The sequence below is a fragment of the Triturus cristatus genome, chromosome 6 (assembly GCF_964204655.1).
Source record: "Triturus cristatus chromosome 6, aTriCri1.1, whole genome shotgun sequence".
Taxonomy (NCBI): domain Eukaryota; kingdom Metazoa; phylum Chordata; class Amphibia; order Caudata; family Salamandridae; genus Triturus; species Triturus cristatus.
Window position 1 is genome coordinate 342398684 of NC_140589.1, and position 27203 is coordinate 342425886.

Here is a 27203-nt window from a genome sequence, read left to right on the forward strand (position 1 = left end):
CTATCTTTTTCCTGTTGGCTTTATATGAATTATTCTCAGAGGACCCTGGTTAAAAGGACAAACTGCTTTTCAGGTATACTATGAGTAATTGAGTTGGGTTTGCTCTCCTCCCTTGCTTCTAGCTGCATCTTGTTCAAAGCCTTATAATGCACTTTCCTTGTGGTTTTCTTGTTTATCTAGAAACATGACAGACCTATCGCAGTATTTTAAGCCTGAAAAGTATAGACCGCTTCTGTTGACGTTCAAGGATAGTACTTATTCATTTTATTGTGTGCAGTGTCTGTTTGCGGTTTCCACCAAAGTATTGCTATTGTGGTCTTTATTTTGGCCATGTAACTGCATCATACATTTTGAACTCCATGTTAAGGTGTTTAAGGTCAGACCCTCCATTGATTTGCAAAATCGTGAAATCAGCTGAGAAGCGAGATTACTGCAATATTTCTTTTTGGCTGTAAAGAAAGGGATATGGGAGGCAGCAAAAATGACATCTTATGGCTGTACACACAGACATCACTATATAACACTGTACAGCTGTAATAGCTGCCTATATCTAGAATTGTCAATGGCCCTGTGCAGAGCTAGCATTCTCTGGGGCATGGATCCAGAGCCAGTTGATGGAGTATGTTTCAGAAACCTCCTGTCCTCATTTCTTGTTTATAGTTCTATCTTGGGCAGCACATGCTCTGCGAGGCATGCTGTATTCAGCCCATATTTTTCATTGGCTTGTCATTGTCCTCTTAACATCGCCTTGTCTCGTTTTGAAACCTCCCATTGGGGCACCCCCTGTTACGCGTGTTACTCGGTAGGCTCTAATTACAGCCTCTGAGCACTATTTTCTCATAGCTGGACACGCTAACACTAAAAAAAAAAAAAATTAAACCACAGGCGCCGAACACATTTGTAATGCAATAAGTCTCACATTTGCTAGAGTTTAAGCTATTGGCATCGTAAAAATACAATGCCTCTTATCTGTTTTAACCACACAAATCAAAAGCATCGTCATTTACAATGCCAATGCTCAAACTCTTGTAAATGCGAGACCTATTGCATTGCAAATACTTAAAATTACAGGTTAGTCAAGTCCTGTCTTGCTCTTTGTGATAAGCTTCATACAGTCAAAAGCTGTATACACTTTTTTTTTTTTTTTTTTAACTAAGCCACCTCAGAGGCGGTAAGTTCGCAGACACAAAATATTGAAACTTTTTGGCTATATTATGAATGTTTTTAGTTAATCTTAGCTTTTTCATTGGGCTGGCGGAGTTCTGGCCTTTGTTTAAAGGTGTGGCAGGTTTAATAAAGTATTCAGGAAGGTTACAAAAATGTGGTGTGCTGGCGTTTGTTTGTGGTTTTGGGAATAGCCTGTCGCTGGGATCAATGTCTTTGATCTGCTTTGTGGCTTTATGCTGTTTTCCTGTTTATTCGAGATAGGTATTTAAATAAAGTTTGTATGGAAAGCTATTTGGTTAACTTGGTGAGCAGTTAGGATAATTCACGGAGAGAAGTCCACGCCAGACTGTTACCTTCCTCAGATGTTGGATAGGACATTACTAGAGCATGGACACTGACAATAAAACACATTATTTGACCTTTAAAGGCACAGTGCTGGCGTTGACAAAACTCAACTTTAGAGGAAAATATTAATTTAGTCATGGGGTGATCAGAATAACCTCGGGCAGAACAAAACATATCACGGGCTGCATAAATCATTGGTTAACACACAATGATGGGCCCCGCTGCAGAATGAGTTGTGGGCAATGAGCGCTCTCCCCCTCCCCTTATCTCTGATAATTATAGGCTTCTGGCTGAATGGAGACCTCCTTATGGGCGTGGGGGCCCTGCACCGGCCTCTGATATTATGCCCCTGGCGCATGTTTCCCTCTGTTCTGTGGGTGCTGTAAATTTGAGGCTACAAAACAAAGTATTTCCCTGTTGGATAAATGGGTCTTAAAATGTTAATGTGTGAGTGGGAGCACTGAAGTTGCTGTAAGATGAGGAATCTAGCCTTTCATAAACTCAATTGCGTAAAAGTAGGCACAAGTGGGTAATAAAGTTGTAATGGGGAAAGCATGATGGATAGGCTTAGTTTGGCTCTTTTGAGGTGTGCCAGCACACTCCTGTACATCACTCCGAATGAGTTGGACATTTTAAAGCTGCGCAAGTCTTCGCAGCTCCATACCCTTATGAAGGACCTCTCATGTCATGGAACTCCTCAGTGCCTAGCTATATCCTTAATGTCTGGCAGGGGTACCTTTGCCACAGAAAACAGGATGACTAGCAATCCTGTGAAATAGTGCTTGGCTTTTTTTTATCCAAAATATTAATTACCAAGGAGAATAAAGCAAACAAGCACTATCTGACACTTTAAACATGCCTATTTCAAAGTGGAATACTCTGCTAAAACTTTTCCATTGATTTTAAGGCTGAAAAGGAATGGTTACAAGTAAAATGCAGCAAAATATGCAAATCTATGCTGCAGAGGCAACATTAGTCTCGGATTTTGACCCATTCCGAACCAGAAGAAGTCCAGTAGTCCTCCCTCGCCTCCATTCCCTTTGATCTCCCAGCAAACATTTGCACGGCCCTAAAGTGTGGTCACCACTGAGAACCATAACAAGCCTTCCAAGAGGCCCCAAGTTAAGGGAAAGCCTAATTCCCTGGAGGTTTGAGAATTGTGCCCTCCAACTAAGGCACAACCCTCTACACCACAATCTGATTCATCCTGTGATCAGCACCAAAGGCTTCAGAGCCCTCAACACTCCCAGCCATCTTGCTTAAGGATCCACCACATTGTTACAGCAAACAAATGATGGGACAGAATGCTGACAATGCAAACTTTCTCAAGTCAAAATATCTGGGTTAAATCCATTGTTCTTTTGCCCACTACTCAACTGTTTTTGCATTTGTCACCCCGAGTGGGACGGGTATGCCCAGATGTGGGTCCCGTGCTCTCATACCACTGGCTATCCTGGCTGAAGAGGGGTGAAACCCCAAAACCGGTCCTAGGATGCCTGTTTCCAGTCTAGGGAGGACCTGCCTTGGCAGTTCGGGCTGGACTGTTCCCATGAGACACAGGGGCAAGCCTGATTTGCATATGGCTGGGTTCAAACTGGAATGGCATGGCATGGTGAGCAACAAAAGATGGATTTAGGCCCAGATCTCTGTACTGGGGTGAATGTATGACATTATTCTGCTTTGTCCATAAACTGTTTTTGCGTAAGGATCCACCACAGGCCTCCAGCCCCTTTTGAGGACAAACACCTTTTCGATGCTAAAACAAGCCTCCAAGCTGCCTTCAGCACCAAAAACTCAATTGTGTTGACTGACACTCCCTTCAGACTGATTTTCTATCCGCATCTATGACTTCCAACGCTGGGCTCAGACTTCTCGGAGCCACCCATCCTTCAGCATCTTTAGGATGAGTTGGATACGATGCCGAAGTCTCAATCAATCCCCAAACGGGTAAAATCTCTACAAAGTTTCTTCCATCAAAGCAAGGGTAGCTTTGTTCCATGTTCCAGGGGAAACCTTCCAAATCGTTATCTGGACATTTTGTGGGGGAAAGTCTGTTGGCGCTCTCCCTACCTGCTGCCTCGTCTCTGTTCCTGGGCCAAATTACATCGTGTCTCCCCTGCTGCCGCTTTACCATCGCGCGGCCGAAGAGCGGGGAGACTACATTTCCCAGGTCCCCTAGCGCCCGCCTCACGCAAAGCACGCGCCCGGAGGCGCTCAAAAGGACGTGGACCCCCCCGCGTCGCGGGACGCGCGCGGGCGCCGCCGGGCTGAGCCCGGGCAGAGGGCGGGCCGTCTGTGGCCGTCAGGGGCCAAAGGAGGCCGGGCTGGGCCACCCCTTTTGTCACCACTGCAACCCTCTATCTGGTAAAGACCCTCATTGCTCTATTGACTTGACGCATTGCATCTGTGACTGATTGTTTGCTACACCTTATGTTGTGATCTTTGTATCTACTTATTAGCCATGGCAATGTCTACACGCTCGGGAAAGGGAGGTGGGGCTTCCGTCAGTGGCACCCTTGATCACTTCATTATTCGTGCCTGCTCTGTATTAGAGAAAGAAATTGCCCTCACAGAGCGGAGACTCTCTCGACGCACTAAAAGATAAGCGCTCTTCAATGGGTGCATTTGCGCGAGCTGTGTCACCCGCCAGAACGATCACTCAAGTGCATGGCACTGCAACTGAGACTTTGCAGCGTTCACCGCCGAGTGCGGCCTCAAACTCCACCAATCCCATCGACCCCGCTCAAGTTACATCGCAAAACCTTTCATACTCCCCTTTGTTAGTCACTTCCCAGGCAGTTTCCGACTCCACTATTACTATCATCTCACACCCTGTCACTCCTGCGTTCACTGGGTCACCTACTGCAGCAGACCCAATACCCGCTCCAAGCAAAAGGAAAAGAGCAGCTAGTGGTAACAAGGAGGACTACGCAAAAGTATCGAAGAAATATAAAAGTAAACCACGCACTATCGGGGGTAAGAAAGCGGGTCGAACAGCACTGCCTATTTCACATCAGCAGAGGATAAGATCTTCTCCTGTCCACTCTACCATTTTGCCTACCCATATCCCCGCAGAGCAATTTCATCAACAATCTGGTTCTCAAACTGTCCCTGAACCCCTGCATCCAATTGTTGGTCAACTTGAAGTACTGATTAAATCCCTGCTACTTCCTATGACGGAAAGAGTGAGATTATTGTCCGAGAGGCTTGAGAGATTTGAGCAAGCCTCTCTGGACAACTTCTTCTCTCTTAAGTCACTAATTAAATTACACGCAAAGACGGGTCAGGGCCATGGTGTTACTGTCGACCCCTCTTCAATTACTTCCATTGAGTCCACGCCCCAAGCTGCATTGCCTAAATCATATGCTGCCTCAACCTCAGGCCCTAAGAATGGAATTCCTCCACCAGCCCCAAGGCCCCCACTACCCAATACTCATTTGGTCAACTTTTCTATTAATAAAAAACAGGTTTCCGGCTCGACTGATAGCTCTGTAGAGCCTGAACAGATCCTCCCTAAACCATCCAACAACGATCACACACAAGCCCATCCTAAAGTTCCTTCTCCCGGCCAAGAACTGAGTTTACCTCATGTTAATCTTCCACCGGAGTGCCTACCCCTTGTTGCCATCCTGACTGGAGTTCCTTGCCTTAAATCTGACAAGCCAGAATCTTACATCGAACTGCGTAACAAAACAACACACTGGCTGAACACTTACAGACCGCTCCCTCATGATCTGGACGGTCATGTTCTCCATGTCAGAAGGGTATCCTGGGTGGGCAATAAACCAAAAAACATCCCTGGTGACTGTGTCATCATAAATTTTAGAGATCTTCGGGTTGTAAGGCTAATCTGCAACTTCCACCAACCCACTGAGTGCCATAAGATGTCTAGATCTAAGCCAATTTTACTCTGGCACTCCTTACTCCCATTACCAATACCCTCCTCTTCAACCACTTTGTGATGGGTATTTTAAGGGAGTCTGGAACACTAGCAATAAGGCCTCCTCCATGTTTGCCCCAAGCAACTATTACGACACCCACAGTCGTTATGAGCACTATTGACATGGAACCTCGGCTGAGGCCGATATTCCTCCTTCTGCTGGTCCTCAAATTATTGCAGATGATCCCGAAGTAGCCATTGGCTCGGTTAGGGAGCCTCTGCAAACCGGCTTGGGTCCATATGCCCACCAGCCCTGTCCTCAGCCTACTCCAACTCCACAGGGTATTAATCATCTTCTATTACCCTCCTCCAGCAACTCGACTCAGGTTACTCCTGACTCCTCCAACTTACCTATCCCACAAGATGTAGCCACCACCACTACTCTCCTCAGGATTCTAAGTTGGAATGTTGCCGGCCTCGCCAGCAAATTTGACCTTCCTCATTGGGAGTCTTCTATAACATCTTACAACATCTGTATATTCCAGGAGACTTGGGCTGTAGAGCCGTATCATATGGTTGGCTATACCACCTTCTTTATACCAGCCATCCTATCTCCAACAGGAAGAGGTCGTCCTTCGGGTGGCCTGTTGATCTGGGTTAGTATTTCCCTTGGGTGTACCATTAGGCGGGCACATATTGTCTCCCCTGACATACTAAGGCTTACCCTTAAGGGAGCCCAGGGAAGGAAACCTCTTGAGATATTTAACGTCTATGCGAGGGGCCTTAGCGGAGGTGCTCTATCACCTGCGCTTGTATCTCTTGAAGGTGAATTACGCAAGTATCACCATGCAGCTTACGTCCTAGTAGCAGGTGACCTTAACTGCTCCTTCGAGCCCCTTGCCTCAGCAGACCTTCCAGATCTATTAGAGGATGACGTCAAGCGAGGTATCCCACTACTAACATTGCCCCCTATCAAGAGATGGACTAAATCCGTTGTATTTCTGAACACCATGTCACTAGAATTTGGCCTACGGGCGGCCAATGGTAGAACACCCTCTGACCTCCAGGGCGCCCACACGTACAACAGACCTAATCACACCTCAAGGATCGACTATATACTTCTCGATCTTGAGCTCTGGACACACATGGTGGACATGGAAATAATTCCCTCCCATGATAGCGACCATAACCGGCTATCTCTTTGTCTAAACTCACTATGGGCACAATCACATGGGTCCTTGTCTTCATTGGCGGCTAACCCCCTCCAATCTTCGGAGGTTATCCCGACCAACTGTGAGAGGCGCCTCAAATGGCGCAAAGTAATGTTGGCTGATGTCAAAGTCGAATCAATTAGGTCTATTTTACATGCTACGCAAGCTGAGCTGACTCCAACCACCAATATTCAGGATTCCCTTAATAGGGCTCCTTTAGTCTTTCAAGATACCCTCCTTAAATTGGGGAATCTATTTCGAATACATTGCAAAGGTGGCCTGCCGAGGGGAGGGCTAAAGCCCATCTCCAAGAATGGCTGGTATTCGCAAAATTGCAGGACTAACAAATCTGCCCTAATAGCGGCTCTAAAGAGTGGGAATACACCCACGATCCAGAAAGCTAGGAAAGATTATAAGATCTCGGTTTTCAAAGCAAAAAAGTCTTGGGAGGAACAGTTTTGGCAGACCCTAAGGGAGGCTTCCCTTAAACGTAACCCCGGTGCCTTCTGGGATACAATAAGATCAAAGAATAGACCAGCCCATGAACTTCTAACATGTAATATCACTGGTCCAGTTTGGTATGAGCACTTCTTCAATCTCTATTCCACTCGATCCAAGACGGTGGAGATGTTCTTCCCTGAGGGGATGCTTCCCCTCGTGGACGCCCAGGATATTGACCCCTTCTCTGACAGGGAGGTAATTAGTGCTATCCAGTCTATTGTCCCGCAGAAGGCAGCTGGTCCGGATGGTATCCCCGGTGATGTGCTTAAACTTGATCCATCAAGTTGGGGGAAGCTCCTCTCGACCCTTATCAACGCTATTGTTAACGGCGCCCCAGTCCCTGAGTCATGGAAGGGGGCTGAGGTTGTTCCCATTTTCAAAAAGGGTGACCGAGGAGATCCGGCTAATTACCGCCCAATAAGCCTGATCGACTCATCTCAGAAGGTTACTGGGAAAGTGATTTTGGAAAGGATACTTACCTGGGCAAATGACAACAACATTCTCTCAGATTATCAAGCAGGTTTTAGGGCCGGGACGGGCACTATAGAACAGGTCTTCAGACTGATCCTTATCTATTGGAAGATTGTCCTCCTTGGAAAAGGCAGTCTCTATTTGGCCTTTATAGATTTAAAAACAGCGTTCGATCTTGTCCCCCGCGATACCCTTTGGCGTGTCTTATCCGACATGCACATTCCTTCCTACATATTGGCCCTGCTAATAAAACTCCACGACGGCAATTATGCCCAAGTGCGTTGGGGCCAACAGGGCCAAAAAACGGAGAAAATTCCAGTAAACAGGGGCGTCCGCCAGGGGTGTGTTCTTGCTCCCACCCTTTTTTCACTTTATGTGAATGGGGTAGTGGACCATCTGCTGAAAGTTCCTGCTGATGCACCATCCCTGGCGGGCGAACGTGTTCCAACTCTCCTGTTTGCTGATGACACCCTCCTCCTTTCCAAAACACCTATGGGCTTGCAAACACTTCTTGATAGTTTCCAATCCTTCTGTAATGATAGAGGTCTCATCATCAACACCACCAAAACGAAATACCTAATTTTAAATCCACCTAAAAAATTAGGTCAGCCTCCAGTTTTGAACGCAGTTCCTCTTGAAAGGGTCAAAGAGTTTGATTACTTAGGCATCCGCATCACAGATAATATGCGATGGACATCTCACTTGCACAAAATGCTTCTTTCTCATAAGAGGGTCACTGGTGCCCTCCTCAGAGAACATCGTTCCTCTTCTTCTAGACCAATAGCCCCAGCACTGGAAATCTACAAAGCTAAGGGTGTGAGTTCGGCACTCTACGGAGCCGAATTATGGGGCTCAAACAATATTGAGGAACTTGCCAAATCCGACTCCAGTTTCTACAAGGAACTGATGGCACTTCCGCAGAGCACACCTATAGTGCCCTTACTTTCGGATTTAGGGTGCCATGCGTTGAAAGATCTGGCCAAACTTCGTCCTTTACTCCTCTGGGCTCGGCTCTGGCGGACCCCCGAGTTAGTCAAGTACGCGGAGGGCCTATCCGAAATACTTTCCATGCCCTCTTGGAACAAAATTAAATGGTTAAAAGAGGTAAAGTCCCTGCTTCTCGATCTCGGCCTAAAAGACGCCTGGATAAATAAAACTTCGCCCCCGAAAGCCGAGCTGAAGAAACTCTACTGGAGTTGGGTTATAGGAAAAAGGAATTCCAGCTCCCATTCCAGTAGATGTACCACCGAATTTCTTCTCCTCAAAGATAACGTTCATTTTGAGCCTTATCTTGACATTATTCAGAAGCCATACGATCGAGCCCTCTACTTTAAATTCAGAATTGGCACTCTTCCAGTACGAGAGCTGACTGCCCGCTGGAAACCTCCATTCCAAACTTTGTCCACCTGTCCTTTTTGTGTAACTAAACTTGAATCTCTTGCACATGTGCTTTTTGCATGCCCAGAATATAAAATCCCAAGATCATATTGGCTCAAACCCTTATGCAGAACTTTGGGCACGCGTGACCACCTCATAGCGTTGCGCATTCTTAAATCAGACACACGATCTCTTTGTTTGCGCCCTATCGAAATATTTGAGGTGGTCCTGGCTCCTAAGGTCTAAAGGCCTTGCAGCCCTTGACTAAGTAGTCAGACTGTTTTACATTGCCTGCCTGCATATCTATTTTATATTGTCCTATTTATAATGTTTATATGTTTTTTATAATTCTTTGTATATCTTGGGATCATGTTGTCATTATATTTGCATGATTTTTTCTTTGGCATCACCTGTTTTTAAAACTGATATTTGTCTGTGCTTTTTAAGATATTCTTTTATCGAAATAAAGCTTATTTCAATTCATTCAATTCATGTTCCAGTGTGCATGGGATCATACCTATCCCACCAGATAATGATGTAATCAGAAAATGGATGGAATGCTTCAACCAATCTCTTCCAGTCGTAGTTCCTCTAGGCCACATCCAGTCCATCTGTGTTCTGCCCAGATGGATGGGTCCTGTGTTCACTTTGCCACTGAAACTACTACATCCAACATAGGAGCCAGTGTTTTGGTTCAGAGAGGACCTGGCTTGCCAGTTCGTGCTAGGCTGATCCTGTTGGAGACGGGCCAAGACTGATTTTGCATATGACTGGTTCTAATCTGAGGTGGCATGGTGGGCAAAAGCACTATGGATTGTTGTGCTAACCTGAGCAATTGCCAGTAGCTACACTTAATTGCAATCATTCCTTCCATGACGTTCTTGTGTTAAAACTCCGGGCATAACCTACGCTTCATGCAACTGAATTTAGCAGCTATGAGAGCCTATATGCGAAATGGGGAACATTCCTCCTTGTTTCACACACCCATTGTTCTAGCCTTCATGGAAGGCTTTAAGTAATTCCTGCCGGAGTTCCCCTGCTCCGATATGGACTCTTACTATTGTCCTTGCCACGTCCCCCACTTTGACCCATTGCACTCTTGCCTTCTCCTGGAAGGTGGCCTTCCTTATGGCCATAACCTCTTAAACGTATTAGTGAGTTGCAGTCCTTCATCAAACAGACAATTGAGCTCCTAGTCTTTCTCACAACAAAACTTAGTAGGAAAGAGTCCTCTACACCTCATGTATTATATCTACAGGATTAATTAACCCTTACCAGGACCATCCATATCCAAAGCCAGCCTTGCCAAATGTTCAGTCAAGAACACCCAAACATGCTATCACAAAGTTAAGTGCCCTTCCTGGCCCACTACACGTAAGAAGGCTGAAACCATGGCCGCCTAGGAAATATTCCCTAATCTAATATAAGGCAGCCACTTGTTCTACCTCCACACACATCCACTAAGCTTTATTATATGGCTATCCCAGCCTGGTAATCTAGACTATTTTAAGGACCTTATTTCAGAGGTTTCCATCAGCCACACGCTAACCACCGCCTATAGAAGGGGTTGTGCTTTAGTCCATGTAGAGCATGTGCATCTATAGCAATACATGCTATGAAATGAACGTTCTCCTCTGAGCATTTGTTTGTAGATTCATATGTCTGTTCTCCCCTGAAGGAAGCGTAGTTCTGATCTCGTACTTCAATAACTAGCTTTTTTTTAAAATACACGTGCACAATACTGCGTTGACTTACACTCCATATTACTCACTGTGCGAAAAGCAAACTAGCAGAGTCTGTGCTCATTCACATTGCCAGCTAAGGGAAGAGTCCCACCATGCCTTGTAACTAAAAACATTACTTTGAAGAAAATAACTGACAAATGTCTGAGCCCGGGACTATATGGCAGGAGCATGCAGCACATGTGAATCTACAGCAATACAAACGGATGCTTAGAGTAACCTTTTCCTTTCTAGCATTGATTTGAAGTAGTCTTAGATGGAGGTTTGCAATTGCTCTTTGCTCTTCCAGTACATCACTGCTACCCTATATTGACCGATTAGGTAATGGCATATTGTGGTACACAATCTATTATTTAGTTGGCTGCACTGGAATGCTTTGTGCATGGGGGGTATACAACTCTTATGACTTAAGCTTTTTGTTGCATGGAAATATTTACGTTGGTGGTGTTTTTTGCACCAAGACCCGCTAGTTGGAAGGCTGAGCACATCACTCAACTGATACTACCCATGGCCGCAGTCCATGCTAAATAAGTCTAGCAGACCCATGTGCACGGATTTCTTTTTTCAGGGAAATGCCTAGTATTCCTTCAGGCTCCTACGTCTGGCTTGGCTGTACAGCTGTGTTTGCCTTATTACCAATTCTCTAATATACACAGGGGACTTCAGCTCCATCCACAGAAGTATACTTTCAGTTGATGTTATGTTGCTATTTGGGCTATTCCTGCCGTCGAAGTGCTTGAGGTAACATTTTACATCTGCACGGTGTCACCTAAATTCTCTACTGAAAGCAAATCGTGTTTTGTGGTTAATTTATTTTAAAGGTATCTGTTGTCATGCATTGCATGTACACATTGTAGGGTTTGAGTTGGTGCTCGAGATGGACTAATTTTTTTCGCTCTTGTTTCACTGCTCATTTAGTGGCTTCCCCCTCGACTTGGGTTTGTCCCATCTAGAAACATTTTGGTTGGTGTTTTGATTGTTGGACTTGTACACCCACTGCAGAGGATGCTTGGATTCAGAGTATTACTTTGTGTTCTGATGCTGAGAGGAAGTGCTTACAATTCCTTTCCCGACCCATGTGCAGTTTTCTCACGTAGTCACCTGCTGTTACCCCCCCCCCTGCAAACTAGTCTGCTTTCCTCCCACACCATTCATTTCAGATTTTTGTGTATTGCTTGGCTCCCTAGACTCTTCTCGCATGATGGTTGTTGCCATTGGTTTTCCCAGCACTGGATTCTTTTTAAAATGCATGCCTGTCAAAATGCATATTTGGATGGAGGAATTAGTATGCCATTCCCTTAGTCGGGGTCAGGACTGGCCCCATAGGAGGCAGTAATGAGGCAGGTAGCTTTAAAAATGAAGTGTAGTACATTTAGCCCATTCATATCTACATATTGCGTCCTCCCTGTCCTGGATATGCGACAATCATTGACTACAATGCTTCAATTTTAAATGCCTGCTTCACTGTCCGGACTGTAACTATGGGATTGGCATAGTAATTCCTAAAAATATGTAGGTAAATGTACTATCATTTAGCTGTATAGGGTTCCTTACTGTGAACACTGGGATCAAATATCCATAGGTCCTGAAGAAATCCTACCGACCTACTTGGGTGTAAGATGGCTGAAACTTGCAGTTCACCTTTGTGTGATGTGAAGAGTTGGATCATATGTCCCGAACACATCCAGTTGTGTTATTTAACCGTACCCGATTCGTGTTTTTATTATAATGGCATCCGTTAGGCATAGTATGAACTACCCCTGCAGATTCCACCATATTTCTGTAACCAGAAACTCTTCCTGATTGAGGCCATACCTACCTGGACAACCCCATACTCAGCCAGGAGAGCGATTAGACTAACTGCTACAAGTAAATCCGTGTATATCCTTTACACCCCTGATAAAAACCAGTGGGCGATGGTCTCCCAAAATTCTTTGACTCTTTTGCTTCTGGTGTTCTTTTGCTTCTGGTGTGGTTTCACTTCCCTTTGATCTTCTAGCCATAAAATAAGGTATTATAGTGTCGACATTTTATCAAAATGGTTCAGTATGCAAATTTGATGTCACTTCCTCAAGGAAGCCAACGTCCCAAAAAAGTGAAAGTTGTAAACGGGCAAATTGCAGTATTAACTTTTCATTCAACATCGACAGTCATTGGGTAAATTTGTGGCTGACAGATGAGCACTGTCCCTCTGCAGTAACTGCCTGAACTTGGATTGGGTTACCATGGCAGTGTCTCAGCTGCACATACGGTCTCCTTGCGACGGAATATTACAACTGTTATTGGCAAGTTACTAACGGGTTGCACTCTGCATTAGAGGGGTTAAATGCTAAAGCGTTAGTTGGCAATTGGATGACATGCAAGGCACACATGCAGTTAACTTAAGTCATACTGTAGATGTTTAATTTGTTACTGAAGTAATTTCTATATTTATTTCTGGTGTAATTCTTACTATTTTTTTTGTACTTTTCCCTTCAAATAACGTTTTCTTCATACATTGCATGTTTGCCCTCTGTACAGGACTGACTTTTTTGTTTGTTTGTTATATGTAAAGGCTTTTGATGAAGCCATTGCCGAACTTGATACCCTAAATGAAGACTCCTACAAAGACAGTACCCTCATTATGCAGTTACTTCGGGACAATTTAACGGTGAGTTTACTTTAGCCACTGTAATCCAGATTTGTTAACAGCGCTTCTGTTAGTCTGACACTTTCAAGCAGTGAGAGCTACTGTCATTGTTTGTGGCCCACCACTTCCATAGTTTAAAGCCTCTCACTTCAATTGAATGTTAGTTTTGTTAAAGGAGTCGCACTTTTTGTTGTACCTATTTTAGAACCAATTGCCCTGATCCAGCCCTGGGACCTACCAACCCATAACTAGATAACCAGGCTAGGCGCTTGCTTTAGAAATTGGATCAGGGATGTTTAAAGTTATTGATCCAATCTCCTGCTCTTGTAAGGCAAGTCTTGGTTATCTAAACTGTTTTATGATCTTGTATTAAAGTAAATGGCACTTTATTTAGGGGCAGGGGGTGCTGGGTCGTGCTTTTATTTTAAATAACTGACTTAGTACAGCTTCGCAAACAAGCATTCTCCCCTGGTCTGTCTACTACATTAGGAGCTTTGAGCACCTGTAATCTCATGTCTGATTTTTATTTAAAAAAATGTATTTCTACAAAGCTCTATCACCATGGGTTTCTAGGTATATGAAATGCTGTAGACAGATGGTGCATTAGGCATAAAGTTTGGTCAAACAGCTTCATCTGAACTTCAGAAAGGATGATTAATGCGTTCATTGTGCAGGTGCACCGTGTGATTATCCACAAATCTAGCTTTAAGTGTTAAAGGCATACGTCGCAGGCCATTGTCGTATGTCGTGTACCACTAGACACCTAATGAAATACATGGCCTCCCTATATAGGCACTTTTGGACGAGGCAGAGCTTCTTCAGATACATTTTTGGTTTAATGGGCAGCCAGCCAATGGAGGGTATGCAGAACTGGTCTGCTCAAACCTACAGCAACCTTCAAGAAAGCTAGCAAATTTGAGACCATCTGGAGTTAGAAGATGGTAGTTAAGGTACATCACATTGGTGTAGTTTAACTAGGAGCCAAATGTGGCCCTCGTTAAGTGCTTGGCTACTGAATTAGGTTTAATTTTCGTAGAATTTTACGTTGACAGCTACAAGCTAAAACTGTTCACATCACGTGGCCAGCCTTAGTGAGTCTGGAGTTTATCCGGGGCCCCTAGACCGTTCCCAGAAGTATCTGTTTTCATGTGAGAGCCCTGCTCGCTGGGTGAGTAAGCATGCCACAGCATTGTCATATGCCAGTGCTCATGCATATTACTAGCGATAGGTGTGGTCACTATACCTTGTAACTCAAGACATGGGGTGAGGAGGGGGGGGGGGGGAGGAACTTGCACATGTCTGAGCCAAACACTAGATGGTAGGAGAATGCACAGCATGTAAATGTACAAAACTATATGCCACAAACCAATGATTGCATGGTAAGTAATTTCCTTTAAAAATGGCGAGGCGCTGTTTTGGGCAGATTGTGTGCGGTGGAATGTGACCCAACTAGAGGTTTATAATGAGTGAATCTAGTTATATGGTTGCCCATTACCTTTCACCTGCACAGTATTTGGACCTATGAATACTTTAACGATTGCATCGTGTAGCTTTGTAGCACAGAAGAATGTGAGTCTTGGTGAAAAACCTGTTGGAGTACACCAGGGAGTGTTGATGTGTTTTCCAAGAAGGTCATGGCACGGCACCATTTTCATGCAATCTACAGTTTAAAATATCTTGACTGCATTTAAACTATATTCCACAGAGTGAGATCTAGCCTTGTATTTGGGCTTTGAATGAATGTCTTATTATTCACCTGTATTAAACCAGTTTCTGGAGCCTCCCCAACCCACCCCTCAAGTACCTTAACTGGGAAATAGTGTTTGTTAAAAAAATAACAAGGATAGTTTCTGAAAACATAACTTCGCTTGTGGAGCATTGCACCAAATTCAGTGCAGGTATTGCCCGACTAACTCTAGTGTCTGAAGTTTTATCTAGCTTTGATCAGACTTGAACTTCTAGCTGCTGATGCGGAGATCCTGAACACTTGATGTGAAAAAAAGCTCTGCACTACTACTGTGCTATGATGAAATTGTTGTAGTCAAACATTCAACTGCTTATGTGGGCAGACTACATAAGCGGGAGCCAAGAGTGCTACTGCTGCAGGAGTCTCTTGATGCACCCGATGCAAGAGTAGACACTGCAGCCGGTCGTTCTTAACCCCTTCCATGCGTCGAACGCGTGGGAACCATTCAATGCAAAAGTGCTCGTATCTGCCGGACTCCCACGTGTCTGACCATGTGGCACAGGAAATCCTGGTGTGGGCATCAGAGGGATTACCCCCTACTCAAGCTCCTGAGGCGTAGACTTTTTTTTTCACTGAAATGACAATCAGCGTGCAGATTGACTTTTTTTTTTAGACGGGAGAGGTATCATTAAAATATAAGAATCTTACTGAACCCCATGACAGTTCGAGTTCGCTGCGCATTTTGAGCGGGTGTATCGAAGGGGCTCAACTCCCGGAGGATGACTCTTCCAACTTACTTGCAGACATCCAATCACCCACCCTCTCTGACCCTGACCGAGAGGCATTGGAGAGCACACTCACCGATGAGCTGGCTACGGCAATCTGGGACCTCCAGCCATGCAAAGCCTTGGGCCCAAATGGCCTACCTATTGAGCTATACAAGCTCAAACAAGACAGATTGGCACCTTACATCATCTGTATGTATGAAGACGGTGGGATTGCTGCCACGAGACCAGCTTATCGCCACACTGGTGGCCATTCCTAAGGCGGGGAAACCAAGAGACTAATGTGCTATGTATAGACCGATTTCCTTGTTGAACGCAGAACCCAAAATACTCGCCAAGCTCTTAGCAAATAGACTCCGGCCAATAATAGCTGAAATTAGTCCACCCAGATCAATCTGGCTTCATGCCACACCGCAATACTGCTCTCAACCTGCGTCGACTTCACGGAGTGTTGGGGCGCTGCTCCACTATCCAAGAGGATGCAATAGTAGTTTCTTTAGACGTGACCATGGCGTTCGATACACTGGAATGGGCATACCTAATGGCGGTCCTTTAAAAAGATGGTCTTTGGCCCCAGTTCATCGGATGGATGTGACTCATCTATACAGAACCATGGCCCAAGTAGTAGTAAACAACAAAATCTCGGAAGTGTTCACACTCTGTAGGGGGACGAGACGGAGCTCTCCACTCTCGCCTCTGCTTTTCGCTCTATCCCTTGAGCCGCTCGCGGCCTGGATACGAAGGGACTTGAATGGGCCGAAGAGTGGGAAGACCGGATCTCCTTATACGCAGACGACATCCTTCTTTACCTTACCTCCCCCCAAAAGTCATTAAGGGTGGGTCTAGATATACTCGCTTGCTTCGGGAGAAACTCCGGCTACAAAATTAACTGGAGCAAATCACTGTTCTATGTCCTACATGGGAATTCCCCCCCCCCCCCCCCCCCCTCCATGCCAAAGGACTGCCCTATTCGGGCTGGACTGTTCCCATGAGGCACAGGGTCAGACTGATTTGCATATGGCCATGTCTGAACTGGGGTGGCAGAGTGGGCTAAAGAATGGTGATGGATCAAACCCAGATCTGTTGACTTGGTGCGTGTGTTTGATTGGTTCTGATGATCCGTCCATCACCACCCCCTTCTGTACCCCTATTCAGACAGTCACAGAAGGATTTAAATACCTTGGTATTTTTATTACCATCGATGCCAACATCCGCTATGAGCGGAACCTCCTCCCACCCTTGCAGAGGCTCAGGCGAGATACCACCACCTGGAAAACACTCCCGTTGTGTCTCCTAGGATGGGCATCACTCTTTAAAATGATAGCACTGCCACGTTTCCTATATGCCCTCCAGAACTACCCAGACCCGCCTGCTTTTTTTTTTTAGTCCATTGAAGCCACACAGACCTTCTATGGGACGGGAAACCACGCATATCACTCCATAAAGTAACACTTGGTTGGTATGATCAGGGTATTTCCCTCCCTGATATTAGAAAACACTACTGGGCAGCGCACCTCTCCGCTATTAACCAATGTACATACCACAGTGGTGACGATCCCGCCTATTGTATGGACAGGTGGATTCTCCCGAGTGGCGATTTTACGAGGGAGCTTTACTCTAAACCAAACCAATATCCCCTTACAGGGCCTACAGGACACTCGGTCCAACTTTGGTACATGGTAAACCGTAGCTTGGGGTGGGTCAATACTCTCGCTTGCGACTCCACTCTGGGACTCCGAGCGCCTGGGTACATTGGGTCGGACTAAAGGGTTCGACAAGTAGGACCCAATAGGGATCTCCCGCATAGGAGACCTCTGGGGACCGCACGGAGTGATGTCCTTTGCCTCACTACAGCAGACGCATGAGATGGCTAATTCGGAATACTTAAGATAGGCACAAGTCAGACACTCCACTCCGTTCAGGCCAACATTCCAGCAGGGTCATCACTTCCTGAGTCCTCCCCTCTTGAGGATAGACTACTTGACGGATACCTGCCAGAGAGGTATATCCCTTACATATAAAAAGCTTATACATCACACTCCTGATCCTTTACTGACACTGAGGGAGAAATGGGGGAGTTACGGTCTAGAAATAGATGACGAGGAATGGCAGGAAGCACACACTTCCCCTAAGGAAGTTGCCATCTCAGCGAAACTAAGGCTAATCCAATTAAAGACTTTACACCGGGTGTACCTCTCTGGACACAGGTACTGATGGGCAGGAGTGAAGATGGGATGTGTAAGAGGCAGTGTGGCCTGGAGGGGACTTTTCTACACACTCTGGGAGTGTCCACTAATTCAAAACTACTGGAAAAAGTGCATGTATGTATGAGTACGGTATGGGGGGGGGGGGTAACTTCAAATTGAGGCCAAAAGATGTCTCCTGAACATTTGGGAGCCCATGGACTTGGAACACAAAGGGCAAAACCTGGGTGACGCTTGGACAGATGATAGCTAAGCGAAATATAGCCTGTCTCTGGGGAGCGGCAACACCACCGACACAATGCCTGGAGAGAGGACTTGGATTGGTGTAGGACACAGGAGCAAACAGTGTATGTAGCCTGTGGCTGTCCTCGAATGGATAGTGCTCTGGACTAAATGGAATGTGTATCATGGGAATGTGTGAGCCCCCATGTGTCCCCTCCCTTGACGAACCACTAACGCCCCGATTTAAGTAGAATGTGAACATCTTAGTACTGTCCACTATTATAATGTATGACGCTGCTGCCTGACTACAATGTAACACCGATATTAGGAATGATCTCTTGTATGGAATGACAATTTCCTTGATTGTTCAATAAAGAATTTTAAAAAAATTAGAATCTCCCCTTTTCTATTGTACTCCTCCCTAGTGGATCCCTGCTTGGGGATTGCTGCATGAGGATGATCCCCCCCCCCCCCCCCAAAGCAGGGATCCACCCACTAGGCACCAGGGAGGTGGTGTCCCTTGGGCCAAGTGCCTTTGCCAGTTCGTCCCCACCCCGGTTGCCATACATTTGTCTTTCTTCCCCCAACGAGATGCAGAAGGAGGGCAATAGGGATTAATTTTAAGTGTATAGGGGTGGGGGACTGCCCAAAATGTTCATGCCAATGCCCTATCCATACAAATTCCAACCTGGAGGTGGTGTCGGTCTGCATGTACTGGCATTTGGCTGGCTGTGTGTGCTCAGACATGGCTAATGGTGTGCATGGACTGGCGCTTGGGTGGTGGTGTGGCTTATTTTCAGATTTTCCTCATTTCTGTGTGGGAAAGCTGTAGGATCACCGCGCAGGCACAAATTCCCTACCACCCAGCTTTCTTGTTGGTCTCACAAGAAAAATGGTACCTCACTTTATGTAGCACTCTGTTCACCTGCCATGTGCAAACTTAAATTTCTAACCCTTGATTAGGAAAAGCCCTTTTATAGATTTGCTTGCACTTGTGACCAAATACAACGTGGCTGGGACTTTTACTTAAGGAGAAAGTAGACTGCAGCAAATTACCCTGCTTGTGGAGTTGTATTGTAAAAATAGAACTTATTCAAAGATTTCAATCTTGGCACGGTGAAATATTCAAATAGTATGTGGATCTATAACTTCTCCCATGCTGGAGACCCTCCTTTACTGGTAGCTAACTTGTTCTTCCGTTAAACCATACATCTTCCTAACTTTGGCTGCATGTGAAGTTATCTTACTGGTAGATGTTCCTGGAACATAGTTATGTGAGGGAATACAGGTGATCAATGCAACAGAACTGCTTGCACAGTTTGCCTTGTGTAGCTTTTGCCCTAGCTTTGCTTGCTGTGCGCAAGGTGACTTTTCTAGGGACTTGTCGGCCTTTAGTAGACCGAACTAAACATTTGAGTAGCAATCTAGTACGCCTTTAGACTGGTGTTAGCTCTTGGTAAAAGCGGACAGTACTTTGGTATTTCATATAGTACAGCAGGATATAATGGCTGTGTTCTTTGTTTGCTTTCTTTCTAAATTGCGTTATTTTTCTTTCTTTTAGTTATGGACATCTGACAGTGCACAAGATGAGGCTGAGCCAGAACAACCGGAAAATAACTAAACTCGTGCATTGAATGTTTCATGGTCATTCTTCGGGCCCTCAACTTTAAAAACCTTTTTACATGCCACCATTCCTTTTTTTTTTTTTTTTTTCCTCCACCTGGATTTCTTAAAGCAAAGAAACCCCCATCCATATGTATGGAAATCAACAGTTTAGTGTGTTCACACTGCAGCTTTGGGGATTTCCATTCCTTCATTTTGTGTGTTGTCCTGGCCATCCTGGTGTGCGGTTACTGCTGTAGAAAAGTATTAATAGCTTCACTTCAACTTCCAAACACTTGTGTAGAGGACTAAAGTATCTGGTATTTAAAGGAAGGTGACAATTGGAAACCAGTTTTTGAAAGTGACTTGTTTTGTATTTCATTAAGTATATGAACATTTAGTTAATTGCTGCAGTTAAACTGGGTGTCTGCACAGCTTTTATTTTCTAATTTTCATTTTTCTGTAGGGTATTCTTTATAATTAATACTTGTGTGTACCCTCAAACAAAACTGAAGTTTTGGCCCAACTGAATTTTTGTAGTATTGGTTTAAGAGCATAGTTGCCTCTAACGATTAAGCCAGAGGCCTCTGTATGTCGGGCTGTGATACCGGGGACTTTCTGTCTTTTATTTGCTGCTATGTTGACCACCTCACTCTCCCAATAAAGTCTCACTTACACTCCTGCCTGTGGTACTGGTATTAACTTTTACTGTGTATTCTAGGCAGCAGCATGCATCTGTCTACATTAAAGAATTTCTGGCAACACACAGGCATGTTTTAGTCCTGGAAAACGATTACAGATATTCAGCCCTAAAATAACACTTGAAACTCTTCCATGTTGTGCACATGTAAGAACGTGCCAAGTTTGTCCAGTGACTGTTATTTGGATGTCGACCACTATTGTGTTTTGCTGACTGTAGTCCCAGAAAGCCTTGTGATCATGTTTTGCCCCATGTAATGGCAGACTTAAAATAAAATGGCATTTTACAAACGTCCACTTGTTCTGTTAAAAACTTGATGCTCTTTATTGAATGAGGTGGTAATTTAAATTTTGCATTCTCTAGTATACACACATAATTTGCCCATATCAAAAAAGTATTTGTTCGAGGCATATGAGCTGCAGATTACACACTGTGCATAGATCGCCATCTGGTGTTGGGCCCATATGTTTGCACTTGTTTTTGTCTTAGTCTTTGGAAGTCATGAGGTGTGTGACTCCTCCTTTGGATCATAGTGCGCATGGGCTTCGGCTCCATCCTCAGATTGTTTTTTCCACCATCGAGCTCGGATGTGTTCTCGTGTTCCAGCTCTGAACCGTTAACGGTTTCTCTTCGACGCGCAATCATTCCCATCTCAACAGTATTGTTTCAATCGCGTTTCCAACCACACGTGCCCTTTCACTGTCTTCCATTCTGGTTGACGAAGGCCTTTGGGCCTACCAGGGCCTCCTCTCCGGCTCATGGAAAGGACGCCATTTTTAAAAAGTGTCCTCTGTGGGTCGAAGTTTCCCCACGCCGACCTACATGAGGTGTGCAACCTCTGCCTCTCACCGGAGCACGAGGCCAGAGACTATCCAGCTTGTGCCTTCTTCTGCTCCAAAAAACATCCAGGACCGATTTAGCTCGAACAATGGCACGCTGGTCATCTTTGACATTTTTCAAGAGGGCGTCTTATGTTCTGGAGCAGGGTTGAGTGGGGGAAGCAATCCGCGCCTCCGAAGCAGACAATTCAGACGTCAAAAACATCACTCCAGCTCAAAGGGCCGTGAGTACAGACCCCCACCCACCCCCTCCACACTCGAAAAAGGCTTCCGTACCACCTCCGGGCCCAGGTGCTCGCCGAGACACTGCTTCCCATGCCCTGCCTTCGGGCCCGGTAAAGAAGCCTGCAAAGCCTTTAGGCGACTGGCTCGAGTCAGCCTACCCTCGGTACCGACAAGCCAACTCCGGCACAGAAGAGAAAGGAGTGTTTGACCTCATCCATGCCAACCGCTGCTCCCACATCGAAGCACTCTGCGTCCAAAGTCAGCACCAGCTCTTCGGCACCAACAACCCCCTCAGAGCTGACTAAAAGCCACCCACCAAAAGGCCCCGATACTTCCAAACCGAAAACCTCGGAACCAAAGAAACTGCACCCGGTTCCAACTCCCAAAGACGCCTCAAAACCACACGGTTCCAAACCTAGAACCACTACCGAGGCAACGCCCCAAAAACTTGCGGCACCGACGGATCTGTCTCCCACAGATGAACTAACTATTTCAACCAGATCCAACACAAAAGACTAATGAAGGATCCTAAGACTGGTCATTTAATGCTCAGTAGCAAAAAAAAAACCCACTACACATGTCTGCGCCTGGTCCGCCACCAAAGAAGAGAGACTTTGCCACCTCTCCATTAAGGATTACTTCTCTTCCTCCTCTCCTACCACACCATCACCTACCCCAATGAATGATAACACATCAGACGATGCAGAAGGAGGTGAGGATGATCAACCCCTTGGGGACCCTACCGGCTCCCCTGACCCCTGGGATGATTGTGTCCCAGATGTCCCTTACACCCCACAAGATATTTATCCCTCCAGACGTCGGGTGACGCACCACCACCAGACAAGTAATCCAAACTCTTAGACTTCTGGCAAATGCACAGCATCACAGGCAGCAAATATTTGGCGCATTGCCAATACCCAAGCGCTCCTAGCCAGATATGACGGGGCACATTTATGACGAACTTGAGTCCATAATACAGCACCTCCCTGACCAATAAAAAACAGGGCCAGTGAACTCATCCATGAAGATAAGACAATTGCCAATACCTCCATTTGCTGTGCCCTAGATGCAGCAGACACCGCCTCGAGGGCAATCGACACCAGTGTCCTTTTGCACAGGCATGCCTGGTTACGGATATCCAGTTTTAAACCAGAAGTACAGAGTTCTACACTCAACCAACATTTTGATAAGCAAAACTTATTTGGGCCCAACATAGACGTATCCCTCAAATGAAAAAGGATAGACCGCCAAATCTATGGGAGCCTTGCAATCGCAAGCCCCCAGATCTTTCGTTGCTCATCCTTCAGAAGCACCCATCGAGGCTACTCCTCAGATAGCCCTTCCACGACTTACAAAGCTCCCGCACAATCCACCTTGCTAGAGGTTACCAAAGTGGTGGTTACAGGGGGAATAACAGGCAAAAATAACACCCGCTCTGCCTCCACACCTACCCCATGACTTCCCTCCACTTCCCACCCGACTATTCCACTCCAGTCGGGGGAAGACTCCACTGATTTCTCCCTGCCTGGATAAACATCACTTCAGACGGGTGGGTCCACGAAATAATTCAGGCTACTGTCTCGAACTAACATCTACCCCCCCCCCCCCCCCCCCCCCCCCCCCCCAACATCCCACCCAAACACCGCCCAATGCCACAACATCTGTCACTTTTAAAGCAGGAGGTAATCTCCCTCATACTAGAGTCCTATAGAACCTGTTCCCCTGCACCAACAAAACAAGGGAGTCTACTCCCTCTATTTTCTCATACCAAAAAAGGAGGGACCTCAAGCTTATTTTAGACCTCAGACCTCTAAACATATACGTACATTCAGACCATTTCCACATGGTCACACTTCAGCAGGTCCTCCCTCTGCTTTCCCAGGGCAACTTCCTTGTTACTCTAGACCTCAAGGACTCCTAGTTCCACATTCCTATTCATAGCGCTCACAGTAAAAATCTAAGATTCGTAGTGGACGGTCAGCACTATCAATTCAAGGTTATCCCATTCGGAGTCACCACAGCACCAAGAGTGTTCATAAAGTGCCTAGCAGTAGTGGCAGCACATCTAAGACAAAACCTACATGTCTTCCCATACCTAGACGACTGGCTCATAAAAGCCAAATCGTACAATCGGTGTGTACAACACTCGCGCCACTATTCAACAACTTCACAATCTGGGATTCACAAATCGCAAAGTCCCAGCTCCAACCGTCCCACACGCAACAATACCTCGGTGCCACAATAGAGACCAAGAGCGGTCGCCTATCCCAATCCTGCCAGGATAGCAAGCATCCAAGCTCTTCTCACCAGATTCCAACCGCAACACTCTTACAGCTCGAGTGTTCATGCAACTCATAGGAATGACGGCCTCTTGCATATTCATAGTGCCTCATGCAAGACTCAAGATGAGCACTCTTGTAGAGTGCTTAGCACGCCAATGGAACCAGGCTCAAGGTCAGCTAACTGATCTGGTGTTGGTAGACTGTCGTACCCATCGCGCTCTGCAGGGGTGGAACACCAAGAACCTTTCCAAAGGGCGACCTCACTTTTCAGAGTACCTGCCATAAAGGCCTTTATGGAAGGACTCTAAAGAATAATTCCTCCCAGAGTACCACCTTCCCCTGTGTTGAATTTGAACATAGTTCTCACAAGACTAATGAGGCCTCCATTTGAACTTCTACATAAATGTGAGCTACAATTCTTAACATGGGAAACTGCTTTCCTCGTAGCCATTACTTCTCTACGAAGAGTTAGTGCACTACAAGCACTAACCATTCTAAAAACCCTTTCTCCAGATGCATCTTAATAAATTTGTTCTCGCGACCAATCCTAAATTCCTCCCTAAAGTCATTTCTCCCTTCCACCTCAATCTGTAGAACTGCCTGTATTCTCGGAGCCACAAACAGTTGCAGAAAGAGCTCTTCACACCTTAGATGAAAAGAGCACTACTATACTACATAGAGAACAAAATCCTTTCGTAAGACCAAACAATTATTCGTCTTTCTCACCACCACACAGACAACCCCATATCAAAATCTGGGATAGCTAGGTGGATTGTTAATGCATACAGATTTTTTACCATAAAGCAAAACGTACATTATCTGTTCCTCCTAAAGCCCACTCTACACGAAAGATAGGTGCTTCAATGGCATATTTAGGAAACATTCCTTTCTAAACACTACTGTTTGATGTGCAAACTAAACAGGCTGGTGTGGGCCAGGCTGAACTCAAAACACGATTTCAAACTACTGCAACAGATACTGGTGGTCGCCGCTAGGAGGGGATACTGCTATACAATCTATGCATAGTGTGTAATCTGCAGCTCATATGCCTCGAACGGAATATGCTACTTAACAGTATGCATCTGTTCTTGGCATGTAGAGCTGCAGATTTACACATGCCCACCTGCCTTCCCGGCTACCTTTATCTGTTCCGGTATGATCTTACTTAGATACACCACACATGGGCTTCTTTCCTGTTTCTTACTAAGCTCCATCATTTCCCTGCTGGAGAAAAACAATCTGAGGATGGAGCCGAAGCCCATGCGCACTATGATTCAAAGGAGGAGTCGCATACCTCGTGACTTCCAAAGACTTTCCAAGACAAAAACAAGTGCAAACATCCGGACCCAACACCAGATGGCGATCTATGCACAGTGTAGATCTGCAGCTCTACATGCCAAGAACAGATGCATACTGGTAAGTAGCATATTCCTTCTCTGCCATGGGATCATTGCTACTTGTCAAACGTAGAATAGTCCTGCTTGTGTCCAGATACCCTTTTAATAAGGGCAAATGCCGTGAAACATTTCTTACTCCAGTGTTGGAACTTTCATAGATGCACATGCTTGACTCATTCCCTGTCGAGATGGTAGTCCCCGGTATATCAAACAAGCATTGGCATAGCCAGTAGGTCTCACCTTTGGGTCCTTGTGTTCAGCCATGCAGCAGTTTATGTTGTTGCACCAAGGATATTGTACTGCATAACTAAATACTTATATGGTCCCAAAGGCGAGACCTATTGGCTATGCCAATGCTTGTACATGCGCTCTCCTGGAGGCGGCATTGTGTGGAAAGCAGAAGCAACAGGTGCGTGCAGAAGCAACAGGTGCGTGCCAGACATTGCTACCTGTCAGACCTGTAAAGGGGGGGGCGGGAAAACTGTACTTCCACACCTGATTCACAGTGAATATAAGCAATGCCCTTGCCTTTATTTTATTCATCTGATGTGCATCTTGTGAGGTTACAACATTAAGGCCACTATCAGCTGAAGTTTCATTTTGTGAGACGTCTATGGACTAAAGTGTTTGTTTTATGTGTTTATATTTTTTTAAAATTAAGAGCCAGCACTTGACTGACACCAGACTTTTATCATACACCGTTTAAAAAAAAGCTATAGGCTGGCAAAGTAGTCAGTCAAAGCTGAGCTTTGGTGGACTCCTGGTGCTTACCTCTGTATTTGTCACCAAAGACCTATGATACAAGAAAATTAATCACTAACCACAGACAGTACTTTGTTAATGGCTCCTGGAACACAATGCACGTGCTACCAATTATTTGCTTGTATCCTGCCTATAGAAAATGAATATTTTTAGCTTCCCATTACTTGAAATTTGCAGTGATTTATGTGAAATTAACAGGGTCGACACCAACTAATGGATTATGGGCTTTAAAAGAGCTCTTGTTTGGAGAATAATAGTAACAAAATCTCTATATGCAATTTGTCTACAGTATGGCATACCAGGTTGGCCGCACTAGTCATGAAGCACAGCCACGTGCCTAGAGATACAGATGCTGCGTATGTATGGAGAATAACTAACAAAAATTTCTTTGAAAAAAACACAATATTTCAAGACCAAATACCAAGCGAAGTATTTGAAAAGGAAGAACTTAGCACTGTCCTTTTTCATACTCTAAGACGACAATATAGAACCAACTTACGCATTGGCATTTATGTATTTTTAATATTGCATGTTTATTTTGGGGTAGTTGGCTTTAAAATACTGTTCTTCAAAGTGTCTAACGGGCGAGCCAGCAGATTGATTTAATTCTGTGGCGACAGTACTTATTGCACAATTGATTTACTGCATTTGCCACAACTAGCATAATTTGTAGATTTCACAAACCTTTGACATCTGGCTCAAATGGTGGAATGTTTTATTGCAAAAGAATGTGCTGCATAATTTGGGGGTTTAATGAATAATTCAGATAATTGCACCTAGTTTGGTCCTACATGCCACATACTTCTAGTGGCACTGACAACTTTAAAGCTCTGCTGAGTAGTATGGGGGTTATTATGATGATGAATCCATATTTCAGAAGAAACTAATATTTTCCATGTTTCACGGTTCCCTGCGAAACATTGGTTTTTATATCTGAAAGAAACACGTTAGTTAGATTCCTCACCTTAGAATATCCCAGGCGTCAGACTGGATCCGGAAGATTTTTCGTCAGCAATACCCCTTGGGCGTCGCTAGGCGTCTGCGGCTCCGCGTCCGTTGTCGGCGTCGTGCGCCGGAATGACGTTGTTGGAGTACTTAGACGCCGCCCTCGCGCGCTGACGTCAGTTCTTTTTTCCGCGCCAGTAAGCGCAGATCCGGGAGAGCTACCCCTTTAG

General features: G+C 45.4%; 1 protein-coding gene across 2 annotated transcripts in view; it reads left to right on the forward strand.

Annotated features, from left to right (window-relative positions):
- Positions 1–20505, forward strand: part of YWHAQ (tyrosine 3-monooxygenase/tryptophan 5-monooxygenase activation protein theta) — a 44266-nt gene extending 23761 nt beyond the window's left edge. For both annotated transcript variants that reach the window (XM_085610724.1, XM_085610723.1), the window contains exons 5-6: positions 13249–13344; positions 19783–20505. In XM_085610724.1, coding sequence (XP_085466850.1) covers positions 13249–13344; positions 19783–19842 — 156 coding nt within the window. In that variant the 3' untranslated portion in view covers positions 19843–20505. The remainder of the gene's footprint in view (positions 1–13248; positions 13345–19782) is intronic.
- The last annotated feature ends 6698 nt before the right edge of the window (positions 20506–27203 follow it).